Source organism: Mustela nivalis, assembly GCF_964662115.1.
Source record: "Mustela nivalis genome assembly, chromosome: 15".
In the NCBI taxonomy this organism is placed as follows: Eukaryota; Metazoa; Chordata; class Mammalia; order Carnivora; family Mustelidae; genus Mustela; species Mustela nivalis.
The window spans coordinates 18193382-18210622 of NC_139034.1; the positions used below are offsets into that span (position 1 = coordinate 18193382).

At 40.7% G+C, this 17241-nt stretch overlaps 1 protein-coding gene across 1 annotated transcript in view; it reads left to right on the forward strand.

Annotated features, from left to right (window-relative positions):
- The window catches only part of KL (klotho), a 41683-nt gene extending 28432 nt beyond the window's left edge, over positions 1-13251 (forward strand). The window contains exons 2-6 of the mRNA XM_082700659.1: positions 2054-2564; positions 3525-3793; positions 9112-10213; positions 10753-11585; positions 11776-13251. Coding sequence (XP_082556785.1) covers positions 2054-2564; positions 3525-3793; positions 9112-10213; positions 10753-11090 — 2220 coding nt within the window. The 3' untranslated portion in view covers positions 11091-11585; positions 11776-13251. The remainder of the gene's footprint in view (positions 1-2053; positions 2565-3524; positions 3794-9111; positions 10214-10752; positions 11586-11775) is intronic.
- Positions 13252-17241: the final 3990 nt, after the last annotated feature.

The following is a 17241-nucleotide window of genomic DNA, read 5'->3' on the forward strand; positions in this document are numbered from 1 at the left end:
AGAGGAGTGGCCCATTAGCGTAGGCCTTTCTGTTGTATGACTCTTCCTTCAGCCACCTGCAAAACTGACCCAGATCAGGAAGTTCTTGGGTTGCTTTCACTCTTACCTGGACTGTTATGCTGTCCACCGCAGTGTTTTGTTCTGTAAAGGTATGTCTGCTAGACATGAGGGTCTGTGGGCCTCAACTGGGCCAAGTTAGGAAAGTGCCCTGGTCTTCCATCCTGAGGCCTAGCCTGAGCTCCTCCCTTTCTTTTCTTTTCTTTTTTTTTTTTCTTTCTTTTTTTTTTTTTTAAATATGTCCAAAGTGTTATATGTCTCTTACATTTATTTTAAAGATTATTTATTTATTTATTTATTTGACAGATAGAGGCCACAAGTAGGCAGAGAAGCAGGCAGAGACAGAGAGAGGGAAGCAGGCTCCCTGCTAAGCAGAGAGACCGAACATGGGGCTCAATCCCAGGACCCTGGGATCATGACCTGAGCTGAAGGCAGAGGCTTTAACCCACTGAGCCACCCAAGCGCCCCTTCCCTTTCTTTTCTGATTAACTGTTAAATGACATGATGAGATTTCCTGACAATGGGGAAGATAGAAGTCAAGTGGCTGAGGTGAGGAAGATAAAGATGGGAGATGTCACAAAGCCAGCAGCCCAGCACGACTGAGCCTCAGTTTCCTGAACCCCTTGGGCAAAGGCCACTATTCTTCTGATTTGGTTTTTATTCTCCATTTCCTTTGTAGCATATGGGTAGCTGCCTCAGGTCATGAAAAAATATATTCAGTGGAATGAAACATTGTAGATATTTACCAAAAACTAAAAATGAAAGTTAGACATAAACTGTTTTATTCCATTGAACTATTTGGCTGAACTCATAAGAACAGTGATGAGATCATTCTTGGACACCTGCACCGAAATGAACCACGAGAAGAATATTTAGGAAAGATGAAGAGGATATTTGGCATTCTGAGCGAACGAGCTTCTTCAGGCCCAGGGAGTGGGATGAAATTGGCATGATCATTTTGGAGAATGAGTCAAACAGAGAACTGGAATGGGGTTTTTCAGGGAGGATATATTAGGGGAGTCAAAAGCTGATAAACAGCATTTGCATTTGTAGAAAAATAGGGGAAGTAAATCAAGGAATGCAAAAGTGAAGAGAAACTTAATTCAAGAAAGGGAGGAAAAACCCTGTAATCCTCATTAGTCTTTATAAATAGAAGGAAAACAAGTGAAAATAAGCTATCAGAAGTCAGTAAGATATTATGGGAGTATGAAGCTAATCTTAAGCAAGCAAAGCCCATTTCATTGATGTAAGAAACTCCCAGATGAACACTGACTAACAATGGACATCTGATCTTTTTGAAGCTGCATTTGGGTGATTCTTGTTCTTGGCTTGTACCTTGCACTCTAGGTCCTATGGGAAAGCAGCACTGTCCCAGAGTTCCAGAGGGTGGGCCAAGGTTAGATGTTGGAGTTGGTCCTTAATTTATTGTGTTGATTCTTCTTAGGGAAGAATAAAGATTGTGGGAACATGTGTTAGAATTTTAGCTGTGAGGCATGAACACAAAATATTAAATTGACTCCAACAACTTGAGTTAACTTGAAAACTCCCAGTCTCTTAGGATAATATATATATATATAAAATCCTATTTAGAAATTCCTGGTGTGATCAGAATGCAGGACTGGTTCTTCTCATGAAGCCTACTAATGGAAAATTACATAATCTAAAGTCAATTAAATAATAGGGTAGGATATAACAAATTCTTATTTCGTTAACTTTTTGAAGAATGAATAATCACTTTGCATTCAAGATAAGAAATTCATATTTTCCATTGGCTACTGAAAAATAATAGAAACAATTCCAGTCATGGTAGCAGCTCTCTGTGGGCTGACCCACCTCGACAATAATTTATTGTTTCCAGGTGACTTTTACATTGTGGGGTTATTCATGAGGTTAGACGTGATGAGAAACAGATACCAACAGAGCTGCAGATTCAAAAATGTTTTGTATTTCTTCTCCCAATCATAGATAGATTCACCATGGTTTTTCTCTTTTATAGGCTCATGCCAAAATCTGGCATCTCTACAACACTTCTTTCCGTCCAACTCAGGGAGGCCAGGTATCCATTGCACTAAGCTCCCACTGGATCAATCCTCGAAGAATGACCGACCATAGCATCAAAGAATGTCAAAAATCTCTTGACTTTGTCCTAGGCTGGTTTGCCAAACCCATATTTATTGATGGCGACTATCCTGACAGCATGAAGAATAATCTTTCATCTATTTTGCCTGATTTTACTGAATCTGAGAAAAAGTTCATCAAGGGAACAGCTGACTTTTTTGCTCTTTCTTTTGGACCAACCTTGAGTTTTCAGTTATTGGACCCTCACATGAAGTTCCGCCAATTGGAATCTCCCAGCCTGAGGCAACTCCTTTCTTGGATTGACCTTGAATATAACCACCCTCAAATATTTATTGTGGAAAATGGCTGGTTTGTCTCAGGGACCACCAAGAGAGATGATGCTAAATATATGTATTACCTCAAAAAATTCATAATGGAAACCTTAAAAGGTAGGAGTGGGGATAAAATTCTAATTTCCTGCCAAAATCCACAGGAAAAACAATCTTTCAGATGATCTGTAATAAACTGTGTGAATTTATAGTTTTAATAGTAATGCAGAAAATCATTTTGGCAACAGCAGGAAGGCATTTATGTAACACCTTTCTCATTTGGGACTTTGAGGAACTTAAATTCATTTTTTAAAACTCATTTTGGAAATGAGAAACTGGGTTGTAATGTGTGAAATAATTTGATTTTCAGAGTTACTTCTCTAAATTTTTAGATTATATTAAGGATTAAGTAAATCTCAGGGTATCTAGATCTCTGTACATGTTTTGGGGTTCTTATTATTCATTTTGAATAGAACAATTTTTAAAAAGATTTTATTTATTTATTTGACAGGCATAGATCACAAGTAGGCAGAAAGGCAGGCAGAGAGAGAGAGGAAGGGAAGCAGGCTCCCCACTGAGCAGAGAGCCCGATGCGGGGCTCGATCCCAGGACCCTGGGATCATGACCTGAGCCGAAGGCAGAGGCTTTAACTCACTGAGCCACCCAGGCACCCCTGAATAGAACAATTTTTAAAGAAAAAAGAATACTAACATCTCCTGAAGAATAAATTGCATAGTTCATGCTTTTAAAGATTTTAGTTCATTTATTGCAGCAGCCACAATGATAGGATAGAAAATGGAACAAAACATCTTCTCAGGCCCAAAGACCGCCTACTGGAAATAAAAATATTCCAAGTAAAAACGTATTGGAGATCATCTTATTTGTGAAGACTTTTATTTGTAGAATTGTCCAGGTGTGATAGCCTTCTATTAGTAAGAAAGGTCACTGGTTTACCAAACAATAAGCATTATATGTAACTTATTTCCCTAAGTAGTAAACCCCTTAAGTGTTCTTGAGTCATGAGGCCGGTACCCAGGTCAGGGTTGGTCAAGTTGTTCTCATCCTCTCTTCTCTTTGCAGCCATCAAGCTGGATGGGGTAGATGTCATTGGCTACACAGCATGGTCTCTTATGGATGGCTTCGAGTGGCACAGAGGCTACAGCATCAGACGTGGGCTCTTCTATGTCGACTTTCTAAGCCAGGATAAGAAACTGTTGCCAAAATCATCAGCCTTGTTCTACCAAAAGCTGATAGAGAAAAATGGCTTCCCTCCTTTACCTGAAAATCAACCCCTAGAAGGGACATTTCCCTGTGACTTTGCTTGGGGAATTGTTGACAACTACATTCAAGTAAGTCAGCTGACAAAACCAATCAGCAGTGTCACCAAGCCCTATCACTAGTAAGTAGTGCTTCCTTATTAGGTTGTCATGGCTCATTGTCCATTCTTCAGGCCAGACGTGGTTCCTGAGTGAGCACGTTAAGGGCATTTTGGAACATGGCACACTTCTCTCCAAAAATCTTCCTAGCTTCATCTTGCACTTTAAATCAGCCCCCAAAGAGGAACAAATTAAAAATATATGAATATTTAAGATCTGAAAAGATAGTAAAAAGATAAAATACTCCCTTTTAATTTGGTGGTTTTCAATGCTTTTTAAAGCAGTTGGGTTCTTCCATAAACAAGAAGTAACACAGAACTCCAAATTTTCTGAGATCTCAGTGGAGCAGCTGAGCCTGAGGCAGGAACACCAGGCAGAGCTCTCCCGAGGCAGAGCTGTGTGCTGTTGCAGAAGCACTTCCACAATGAAAACCTTTGCTCCAATGATTCACTGCCCCAAATTTCATTTTTAGAACTAGTCATCGAAATGGTAAGGAAGTTCTTCAAAATGGTCAACCAACATTTACTGAACACTTACAATTAGGCAATCCTCAATAGTATTTTTAACTTTCCAATCTTAAAGGGATTTGTTTTCTAGAGTTTGATGGAATATTTTAGTAGGCACTTATTGGATGCTTAGTGTACAAAGCCCTCTGTTAATCGCTGGGGGTGTTTGGTTGAGGGGAGTGCACACTGAGATGAGTAAGGTTGATTTCTGCTTTCAAAGAGGTCTGTTGAGGGAAAATGCTGGATACACAAATAATATAACAGAGTGCACAGAGTAGGGTGCTAAGTGAGCAGGGTGATGGTTGGGTCCTGCTAAACAGTATGAGAATAAAGATGGGAGCTGAGGGAAATTGGAAGGGGAGGTGAACCATGAGAGACTATGGACTCTGAAAAACAATCTGAGGGTTTTGAAGGGGCGGGGGGGTGGGAGGTTGGGGGAGCCAGGTGGTGGGTATTAAGGAGGGCACGTATTGCATGGAGCACTGGGTGTGGTGCAAAAACAATGAATTCTGTTATGCTGAAAAGGAAAAAAAAAGATCAAGACAGAGACAAAGGTTGGTATTCATAGGCAAGCAATGGCATTTAGCATGCTGGGTGCTTCCCTCTACCCTTCTGAGTTCTGAGCTGAGATCCCCTATAATTAAAGACAGATTAACAACAGAAAAACAAATAGAAGTTTATTAACATGTATAGCTTCCATATACATGAGAGTTACTCAGAGAAAAATGTGTAACTCCTTGAGGTGACTTAGAATTCTGGCTTAAATACCATCTCAATAGAAAAGGCTAGAAGGGAGGGTGGGATATAGGTCTCTTAGGGAAGAATAAACAATTTTTAGGAAAGACAAATGGGCCCTTAGAAAATTAGAAGGGAACCACAATAGCTTGTGACAAAGTGTCTGGGTGTTGTGGTGACCTCTGGTCTCCTCTTCTGAGACAAGACTCCATCTTCCCTGGGGGGATGAAACTCCCGGGAGGGAACTGATGACAACAGAGTTCCTTTTGGAGCATCTGTCTTTAGACAGGTAAGGGAAGTTCTGAGAAAGCCTTTCCCTGTGTTTGTTATTATTTGAGTGCTTGAAGCTTAAAATAATCAGTATACCAGCGGAACATACTTTGGAGTAGCAGGCCCTGAACTCCTACAGTCACATTTTGGGGTGGCATATTCTGTGACCCTTCACATCAAAGTATTTAGAAGAATGCTTGGATCTGAGGAAAGGTCTTTTGGTTGAAATGGGTTGCTGTTTTCTTCTAAGTATCAAAAGGAAATCCTTTACCTATAAGGAAATAAATCAACACTATCCTTAACATGTTTTTTTTGCTGGGTTATATTATTCTTAGGTCTTTTGCAGACCTAGTTGGTTTAAAGGGCAGTGTCAGACTTGGGTCCCTTCTTACATTTAAAAGACAACTTTGGGACACTGTTAGCAAAGTTGTCTGAGCACAGGAGGAAGAGGTGTAGCTCTGCCTTGTTGGTTGGGTTTGGGGGTTTCCTCCCTCCTCTTCTCTCTTCTTCCTCAGCCTCTGTTCCCAGAACCTCCCTTTCCTAATTTCTCTCTAGAAGTGGGATCCACGGTGGGGTTCAAATAGGGTGCTGGTCGGGGGAAGGGGACAAAGGGAGGGAGATGAGCTCCCCATCCCTCTTTACTCCCCTGCGGGGGGTTGGTTGGTCCCTGGTCTTCGTTCTCTTTCCTGACCTGCCAGGTGCCACTCCCAGCTGGGCTCTGTATCCTCAGGGATCTTGTCCCTGAGGACTCATGCTCTGCCCTGTTTTCTGACAACAGCCTGAGCCTGGGCAGGTAATTCGCAGTTCAGTTTTACATGGAGAGAATTTTCTGCCAACATCTCTGTACAGACAGTGGGAGTTGTGGGATATTGTGGGGGACCCCTTCATTCCTGCTCTGTTCCCCATCCCTGGACTGTGTTTGCCTTGGGAACTGGTAAGTAGTGAGAAAGTTTTAAGGGTGCGACCTATTTCCTTGAGAGAGAGCAGAGAAACTCTGGTCAGAAGCAAGAAGTCTGGCAGTGATGAGGAAGGGGAGAGGATTGCTTTGTCGTCTCCTTAGGGGAGGTTGTGTTAGAATTTGATCTGATGCCAGCCGCACATCAGCTCTGGACCCTTCCTCTGAGGTTGCTCTGCCCTTTTCTCTCATCTGTTGTGGGGGTTCCTACTCCTTCATGTAGCGAAGCCTCCCTCCTCCCCCTACTCCCCAGGCTCTCCTGCACACAACCAACCACACACAAACTAATTCCCTCTCAAACCCATGGTGGGTGAACTTCTGCAGAAGCTCTCTAGTGGGAAAATCTTGTAACTGCTCTTTTGTTCTCTTTGCTTTTCCCCTTGAGCCTTGCTTTATTTTGGCAGTGCCCTTCCTAAGTGAACTTCCTACCTGGCAAAGTAAAAACAAGGTTGTTGTAGGGCGGCCCCAAAGAGAGTGTGCATATGTTTTAATTTACAAGCTTTTCTCTATACTCTTAACACATTATATTAAAGTCCTGAGAAGTAATTTTTCAACCATGGAAATTCATTTCTTCCCTCCTGGCTAACATCTCGAATTCCTAATACAAATAAATTCCTAATATCAATAAAAAAAAATACTTTAAAAAGAATATCCCAGTAAGGGTACCACCTGTCTGAAGTCTAACCTCCGGCTTATTCATGTGGACTGTCACTGTCACTGGACCTAACTTCCCAGATGACAGGTTTGTTTTCCCATAACTACTAATGCTCATAGAAAACACAGGTACTTAACTGCTACGCATTGGGGACATAAAGCTTCTTTAACCTTGGCCACAATCAGGAGAAGATTTCTTCCATAATATACTAAACACATACTTTATGCCCATTTCTTCTGAAAGACTCAACTTGATTTTTCATTTTTTTTTATTAAGAAAAGCCAACCAATTAATGACGGTTAGATAGATTAGATAGGATAGAATTATGCCCAAGTGCTCATTTCTAAGTGTCCTGTATTTTCAAAATACAGGCCTCCTGCCCCCAAATATTATACCTTAGTCTCTCATATTTGTTTGCAGATGAGCTGAATAAAAGCTGCTGTTTTGGGAAAATTGTGGTAGAAAAGTTACAAATTTAGTTAACTCAGAGCTCTGTGAGAATAATCCAAAGAATTCCTTCAAGCTATGAACACTTTCACTTCAAAAGAGCATGCAAATATTTTCTCTTGCAAAGCTGAGGAAACAAGATTTGTGGGTGCATCACAGTGGAAAAGTACTTCTCACAGCATTCCCACAGTACTAGGGGAAATGCATGCGTGGGTGATCTACAAGGGACAGTTCTCCAAAGAAAGCAATTTCCCTGTGACATGCTGGTGTTTTATTACTTTCCTTTATAAACACAGCACTGAGCCCTCCAGAGAAGCAGCAAGCAGCTCAGGCCACAACTTGCAAAGAAACCTCTGCTAGAGATTCCAAACCAGAGTTTGACCCCTGTTTGTATTCCGAGGGTCAGGCAAACCCAGGCACCTGTTCTAACAGGACTGTTTCAGAGGAGAGCACTGGTTTAGTCAGTGGATCCTTAGAATGAACTTAGAGTGTGCCTTTTCCTCCACGGTTAACACGTGGAGGGAGAATTTTGTGGTTCAATTTTACAATCTATCTGCTTTTCCTAAATACCCATTTTCATTGTGGAGGCTAATTCATCAGATGATTGAAAACTACTGGTCTCGTGAGCATCACAGAAAAATAACATTTTAAAACTATGCTCAAATAGCCCAGTATGTGTAAATGACAATATTGTTCCTCATTTCCACATTCTCTAACACTTTCTCCATCAGATTGAATTTAATGTTTTTGACACTAATGCCGATAAAAAGCAACAGTTACACATATCTAGCATGTTCTTTGCCTACAGCAAACTTCAATTTAGAACGTGATTTTAAGATTCATGATTTGATTTTAAATATCATTGTGTTTTCTGACTCTAACTCGCTCGGATTCTATGTTTCATCTTTTTGTCCATTTTTAAAAAATTTAGGAATCTCGTATTATTGGTGATTTCTTTTTTTTTTTTTTTTAATTTTGTTTATTTATTTGACAGAGACAGAGATCACAAGTAGGCAGAGAGGCAGGCAGAGAGAGAGAGGAAGAAGCAGGCTCCCTGCTAAGCAGAGAGCCGGATGTGGGGTTCGTTGGATCCCAGGACCCTGGGATCATGACCTGAGTTGAAGGCAGAGGCTTTAACCCACTGAGCCACCCAGGTGCCCCCTATTGGTGATTTCTTATATTAAAATACAAACATTCAAAAGCACTTTGCTTGCTTAACAGACCAGAGGTGTGTGCGAATCATTAAGGTTTGTCATATAAATGATTTTTTTAAAAAATCAGATTTTGTTTTTTTGTATTTTTCCTTTTCAAAATTATTTAATTATTTCATTTATTATCATTATTACGTTCCATTAGCCAGCATACAGAACATCAGTAGTTTTTGATGGAGTGTTCGACGACTGATTAGTTGCTTATAACACCCAGTGCGCCTCACCCCACGTGCCCTCCTTACCCTTCACCCCCCAGATTTTAAAAAAAGAAACATTAAAGAAGCAGTGCAAGAATTAGAACTATAGGTAAAGCAAATATGCATTAAAAAGTGGAACTTTTTTTTTTTTTTTTTTCTTCACGAGCTGAGCAATTGAGGAAAAATGGTTTAAACCTCCTGCTGGAAAGGCTCCCTTTCTGCTGCTCCTGCTTGGCTAGCTTCGCCGCAGGGACCGCGCGGAACTCCTCTCCCGGGGCGGTCAGGGGAAGCTAACGCCTGCTCCTCTCCCGGCAGGTGGACACCACCCTGTCTCAGTTCACCGACCCGAACGTTTACCTGTGGGATGTCCACCACAGTAAGCGGCTGATTAAGGTGGACGGGGTGGTGACCAAGAGGCGGAAGTCCTACTGCGTGGACTTCGCGGCCATCCGGCCGCAGATAGCCTTACTCCAGGAGATGCACGTCTCGCATTTTCACTTCTCGCTGGACTGGGCCCTGATCCAGCCGCTGGGCAACGAGTCGCAGGTGAACCACACGGCGCTGCACTACTACCGCTGCGTGGTCAGCGAGCTGGTGCGCGCCAACATCACGCCGGTGGTGGCGCTCTGGCGGCCCGCCGCCCCGCACCACGGCCTGCCGCTGCCCCTGGCCAGGCACGGCGCCTGGGAGAACCCCCGCACCGCCCTGGCGTTCGCCGAGTACGCCCGTCTGTGCTTTCGGGATCTCGGCCGCCACGTCAAGTTCTGGATCACGATGGGCGAGCCGTACACGCGCAACATGACCTACAGCGTCGGGCACAACCTGCTGAAGGCGCACGCGTTGGCTTGGCGCGTGTACGATGAGAAGTTCAGGGGCTCTCAGAAGGGGAAAATATCCATAGCCCTGCAGGCCGATTGGATCGAACCCGCCTGCCCTTTCTCCCCAAAGGACAAAGAAGTGGCCGAGAGGGTTTTGGAATTTGACATCGGCTGGCTGGCCGAGCCCATTTTCGGCTCTGGGGACTATCCACGTGTGATGAGGGACTGGCTCGACCGAAGAAACAATTTCCTTCTCCCGTATTTCACAGAGGAAGAAAAAAAGCTAATCCGGGGCTCCTTTGACTTTCTGGCTGTAAGCCATTACACCACCATCCTTGTTGACTGGGAAAAAGAAGACCCAGGGAAATACAACGATTACCTGGAAGTGCAGGAAATGACCGACATCACCTGGCTCAACTCTCCAGGTCAGGTGGCCGTGGTGCCCTGGGGCTTGCGCAAAGTTCTCAACTGGCTGAAGCTGAAGTATGGAGACCTTCCCATGTATATAATAGCCAACGGCATAGACGACGATCCGCTCGCAGCCCAGGACAGGCTGAGGGTGTATTACATGCAGAATTATGTCAACGAGGCTCTGAAAGGTAAGGGGTCCTGGAAACAGCCGCCTCGAAGCCTATGGTCCCCTGAGGGTTTGATGCCCGATAGGCGCTCAACCATATACACCCACTATCGCTCTCGGAGGAAAAGTGCTATCTGTTCCCTGCCATGCTGAACAAGTCCAAGATAGACCTATATTCTCCCCCAGGGGTAATGGAGTTTAGTTAAAAGTGGGAGACCCTAGAAAAAGAGTGGAAAATTCCTTAACACCTGTTCTGGGCCTGTAAAAGCGTGGAGTCCTTTGTCCCCCATCTCAGATGGGATTACAGCACTCATGCCCCTCTTCCTGTGCATACAGATTGAACCCAAGTTCATCATAGGAGGTTGAATTATATAAAACCTACTATGCTGACTGTAGCTCAATATTTGTCCTCTCGTGAAAGAAGCCTTTTATGGTTAAACCTAATTTAGTTTTATTAAATGGTATTAAAAGTTTCCATGATGCATTCCCTAATGCTGTGTAAGAGTGAAGTGTTGTGTGCAAAAATATTTTAACAACCATTCTGTCCTTTTGTTTTTCTAGCCTACATACTGGATGGTATCAATCTTTGTGGATACTTTGCTTATTCGTTTCACGATCGCTCAGCTCCAAAGTTTGGCCTCTATCATTATGCAGCAAATCAGTTTGAGCCCAAACCGTCCATGAAACATTACAGGAAAATTATTGACAACAATGGCTTCCCTGGTCCCAAGACTCTGGGAAGATTTTGTCCAGAGGAATTCACCCTGTGCTCTGAATGCAGCTTTTTTCATACCCGAAAGTCTTTGCTGGCTTTCATCGCTTTCCTACTTTTTGCTTTTATTATTTCTCTTTCTTTGATTTTCTACTACTCTAAGAAAGGCAGAAGAAGTTATAAATAGTCCTGGACCTTTTCTATTCTTTTATTTTGAAATAATTATGTGCATACATCAGCTTTTAACCATTTGTACTTCTCAGTGTTGTAAAACTATAGATTTCATTTATCCGACTTTCAAGAAAATTTTATATGGCATAGGACAGACGTTTGGAAATGAGCATAAGCGATTGTAAAATATTGAATAATGTGAATAGTGCCTGGATTAGTTCTTTTTGTTTGTTTGTTTGGAAGATAATCAGTGAGTGTCAGGGGCCATGATTTCTGCAACATCCTCTAACGAACATATGTGAAATGGGAACCATTTTGTAATTTTTTTTTTACAGGAATTGAATGACCTTATCAGTGCCCATTCCTTAATGTAGTGTTTACCTTGAAGTAATAATTGCAGACTTTGGAATAAAAGTTAAGTCCCCAGTAACCATACTCAAGTAACCAACTGCCATGATACGCTTAATGGTCTCTGTTGAACCACATTTCCTTTGAAAAAAAAATGACAGGGGCGCCTGGGTGGCTCAGTGGGTTAAGCTGCTGCCTTTGGCTCAGGTCATGATCTCAGGGCCCTGGGATCGAGTCCCGCATCGGGCTCTCTGCTCAGCAGGGAGCCTGCTTCCTCCGCCTCTCTGCCTACTTCTGATCTCGCTCTGTCAAATAAATAAATAAAATCTAAAAAAAAAAAAAAGAAATGGCAGAATAGAGGCGAGATGACAAAGGGCCCTATGCAGCAACATTCCTTTTAAAAGCAGTGTTTCTAGCAAATGCTGCTAATATTAATTTATGTATCCGGTTAATGATATGTTTAGCAGAGCATATGATAGAACTTTATTTTATGTGACGTTCAAGGCCCGCTCCAGGCCCTTCGGTCCATGAGGGCTTTGGGTTACTGGGGCCCTGTCAAGGGTCTGCGTATAGAGGACTTTGAATGTTTGCAGAAAAATAAACATGAATTATGAGATGTTGGGCTCTTCAGGAAGCATAAACCGATCGTGAAATGCATTATATTATATGGCTCTAGGAAGAGGAAAGGAGAAAAAAGTACTTATGAGCAATATTATGATTAATTTGATTATAACCCTTTGATTTTAGAGCACTCCTTGCAATGAATGATGAATGCAATGAATGATGTGACCTTTCCTGAGCAAATAAGAATAACTCACCCTGTGAAGAGTGACTTCACTTGCTGTTCTTTAGAATGTGGCAAGATTTCTTTGAATTGAATTTCTTTTTTTTTAATTCTTCATAGACTCCAAAGCATTTGGTCTGATAACCCTGGAAGATTTGTCTCTGTGATTGTTGAGGTTTATTTAATATTTTGGCTGCAACTTCTGTGGAACTAACTCTGAACTAGTTTTGCTTTGAACTTTCACACTGAAACATGCTACTGATTTCTAGAAAGGGCTAATGAGGTCTTATCCTTTAATGCCCCTTAAACAAGTTTTGCTGATTTTCAGACAAGGGTCTTTCTGTTTCACTATTGCTGTGCATGATCCCAGTGTTTGTTTTATAGATAAGCCAGTATCATATCAGGCAAGGTAAACCACTATCATATCAAGCATAACTAATCTTGCTGACACAGAGTAATGGTGTATAATAAAATGCTGTACTGTATTATGTATCATCTTCAGAGGTGGTATGATTTTTTTTCCATGAAAGATAAGCTTTTGTTGGTATTCTTTTAAAAATTGGACTTCTTATTACAAATAGAAACTAGAGAATAATAGATTCTTCTATGTATATATTTTTTCTGATTCTAAGAGTAATAAATGTTTATTGTAAAAAAATTTAAAAGCATAGAAAGTATATGTAAAGAGAAAAAATGCCCTGTAATCTCACTACCAATAATAGAGCCTATGTATCTTGCTTTGCATGGAGTTGGATCATATTGTAAATAATCATGTATCTTTATTAATTTTCATCATGTGTGTTTCTTTTGTCATTAGTCTTCAAAAGCATGATTTCTAGTTGTAAAGTGATCCCACTCTATGAATTTATTGCCACTTATTTAACCATTCCTATTGTTTGGATTAATTTATTGTTAATTACTGTAAATGTTTAAAAACTTTCTTGCTACATCATTTTCATTTCCTTGAGTGTGGATGGAAGTAATTCGGTCTTTTGATGAAGTATTGTAATAAATCTGCCTGCAACTTTGCCTCCTTCATAATCATCTAACTGGCTTCCAGATACGTTTCTTTAAAAACAATTTTTTTGAGTTGACCTAACTACACAGAATATGAGTGGTGGGTCTGACAGCGAGGCTGAAAGATGGCAGGGATGGAGGGTGCCCCAGGCCCATCCCTGTGGTTGAGCTGAGACTTTCAGACACAGAGAAAGAAAAATGGAGGAAGAGCTGAAAAAGACAAAACAGACACCAAAGCCTCAAAGAGAAATGACCTCTTAAAACCATCCAACCCAGTTATAGTGAGGGCAGCATGCTAAGGTCGAGCACCCTTGGCCTTTAGGAGGAGGTCGGTGGCTCCCACCGCAGGAAAGGAGGGGTGGCACCCCTTGGGTCTGTCCAGACCCCAGGAGGGAAGAGGAAGGTGGGGCAGGAGGCGGGACTTCCTGTCAGAACACCACCCTCCTTCCATGTCAGTTCTTGCAATATTCCCCTCGCGAGTCCTGGGTGTTTCACCTCTTTTTCTTTTCTTTTTTTCTTTTCTTTTCTTTTCTTTTCTTTTCTTTTCTTTTCTTTTCTTTTCTTTTCTTTTCTTTTCTTTTCTTTTCTTTTCTTTTCTTTTCTTTTCTTTTCTTCTCCTTCCTTTCTTTTTATATAGAGACAGTTCCCCTGGCACTCCTGCATCTTTTATTAGGTTGTGCGGTCAAGTGTAAAGGGACATTAGGTGGTAAACTGTTGTTTCCTGAAGCCTCTTGGCTTAATTTCTGCCACACTTGTATTTGCTCTACTTTCACAGCACCTGCTTTGGATCCAGGTGTACCGCTTGTGCTTATGCCTTGTTCCTTTTGCCTGGGTTTGGAAGGATGGTTTTTCAGATTCATTAAAGACATTTTTCATTTTATTTTTGGTCTTCCACAGACAGTAATTAAAATCTATTAATGCCTCGGAAGCTTTACCTTTATACTATTTATAACAATGCTGTCCAATAGAAAGGGAGTGCAAGCTGCATATTTTAAATTTTCTGTAGTCCCATTAAAAAAATTAAAAAGTGCAGGAGAAATAAAGTTTAATTCTATATATTATTTTCCCAACATAATCAAAATACCATAACTTCAATGTAATCAATATAAAAATGATGAAGATTTTTACATACTTTTTTTTATACTAAGTCTTAGGAGTCTGGTGTGTGTTTTACCTGTGTGGTACATCTTGTGCTCACTTAGGATTAGGCAGACTGTAAGGGCTCAATAGCCACATGTGGCTTAATGGCTGCTCCATTGGACAGTGCAGGTCTATAAAGAAAGCCTCGCTCTGCTAAGTTAAATAATAGCATAATAAGATACCCAAAATATTTAATAAGTTAGAAAAATGAACTTCTAAAAAGAGTTCTTTAGTCCATGGAAATAACTGACAAGGAAATTTATAATTAAGCTAAACTATTGGTTAAAACAAATATTTTAAAACATCTATGTAGGAAAATAAAAATAAATTCAAAATGGGTGAAAACCCTAGCGGAGAACACAGGCAGCAACCTCTTGGACCTTGGCCATATCAATTCCTTGCTAGTTAGACACATCTCCAGAGGCAAGGGAAATAAAAGCAAAAGTGAACTATTGGGACTTCATCAGTATAAAAAGTTTTTGCACAGCAAAGGAAACAATAAAATTAAAAGGCAACCTATGGAATGGGAAAACATATTTGCAATGACAAAACATAAAGGTCTAGTATCCAAAATCTATAAAGAACTTCTCAAACTCAGTAACCGAAAAACAAAAAATGCAGTCAAGAAATGGGCAGAAGACACGAGAAGACATTTCTCTAAAGAAGACATACAGATGGCTAATAGACACATGTAAAAATGCTCAACATCACTTATCATCAGGGAAACACAAATCAAAATCATAATAAGATATCACCTCACACCAGTCAGAATGGCTAAAATTAACAAGTCAGGAAACAACAGATGTTGGCAAGGATGCTCAGAAAGGAGAATCCTCCTACACTGTTGGTGGAAATGCAAGCTGGTGCAGCCACTCTGAAAAACAGTATGGAGGTTTCTCAAGAAGTTAAAAATAGAGCTACTGTAGACCCAGCAATTGCACTAGTAGGTATTTATGCAAAGGACACAAAAGTAGTGATTCAAAGGCGCACATATACCACAGTGTTTATAGCAGCGGTGTCCACAATAGCCAAACTATGGAAAGAGCCCAGATGTCCACTGACAGATGAATGGATAAAGAAGAGGTGATATATATATATATATATATATATATATATATATATATGAAATGGAATATTACACAGCCATCAAAAGAATGAAATCTTGCCATTTGCAATGACATGGATGGAACTAGAGGGAATTTTATTAAGTGAAATAAGTAAGCCAGATGACTTCATTGATATATGGAATTTAAGAAGCAAGGCAGAGAACATAGGGGAAGAGAGGGAAAATAAATAAGATAAAACAGAGACTCTTAACTCTAGGGAACAAATGAAGGGTTGCTGGAAGGGAGGTGGGTAGGGAATGGGGTAACTGGGTGATGGGCATTAAGACAGGCACTTGAGGTAATGAGCACTGGGTGTTATATACAACTGATGAATCACAAACTTTACCCCAAAACTAATAAACTGTATGTTAACTAACTTGAATTTAAATGCAAAAAGTAATTCTATGTGGAATGAAGAATTCTGGAACTAGTTTTGAATATCACATTCAAGTGGTAGAATTAAACTGTTTTTGTTTTTACATAATCTATCCCATTTTTTCTCTCAAAATGCCTTTCTTCTGAGTGAATAGATCAATTATATTGTCCTACAGCATCTCCATTTAATATTTAATATTTAATATTGAACAATGTTGCTCAAAATTTCTGTCTGGGAAGGAGAACGTTAATTTAGATGACATGGACCAACCTTGACAGAGAGCCCGGGTTCTAGAAGGAAAGAAGAGGCTATGTCTTTTTGTTTTGTTTTGATTTTCAGTATTTAGCCCGCTATCTTATGCAAAATACTCTTCAACAAATGTTGATGAGTTGAATAAATTATGGCTGAATGACGGAATACATGAATTAACAGAATTAGCTCCCTGACATCACCTTTCTCCAGAGAGCATTTTAATAAAGACTGACTGTCAAGAATCAGATACTTCTGTGTGTTAGATGCTACAATGGCTCGATTCTATGTATTCAGAGGAAGGAACACGAGCTTCCATGTGATTACCTTTGATAACCTGTCTTTCTGAGTAACAAGGCAGTAGCACTGCTATCCTAAATCATCACCGCCAGAACAATCACAAAGGGAGAGGCCTGTAAGTTCTTTCTTCCTATTCACACTATCCTCGACCAGTCAGTATTCATACCATTTGCAAGAATTGATCTATATCGGGTTAAGTTCTTTCTTTGCAAATAAAAACCAGGGGACTCATCTTCTAGAAGGAAATTCCTTTATGTCATCTTAAAATGCTTACAGTTCCTAAGAATATGTAGCTTTTTTCTTCTCAGATCCATTTTGCTTTTCCATTTTTTTTAAAAGATTTTATTTATTTATTTGAGAGAGAGAGAGTGAGAGAGAACATGAGCAAGGAGAAGGTCAGAGAGAGAAGCAGACTCCCCGTGGAACTGAGAGCCCTATGCGGGACTCGATCCCGGGACTCCGGGATCATGACCTGAGCAAAAGGCAGTTGTCCAACCAACTGAGCCACCCAGGCATCCCGCTTTTCCATTTTTTATAACCATTAAATATTGGTAGAGTTTTGTTTGTTCCAGTAAATTTCCTGGGACATCTTTGTTTCATACCTTTGTGGTAAATACCCGTTGTTTGATATCAAGGAGAAAGGGGTAAAGCAAAACCACAAAGAACCTTGAGTGAAGGGTGGAAATACCATAATGTCTGTGATGACACAAGAAGAAGGTGAAATCTGTACTGTGACATAATTATTACACAACAGAAAAGGCTTAGTGTCTGATAGACCAGACTTTGTTTCAACCCAATAGGTTAGAGAAGAAAACAATTTCAACCTACCTATTCACTGAGTCAGTAA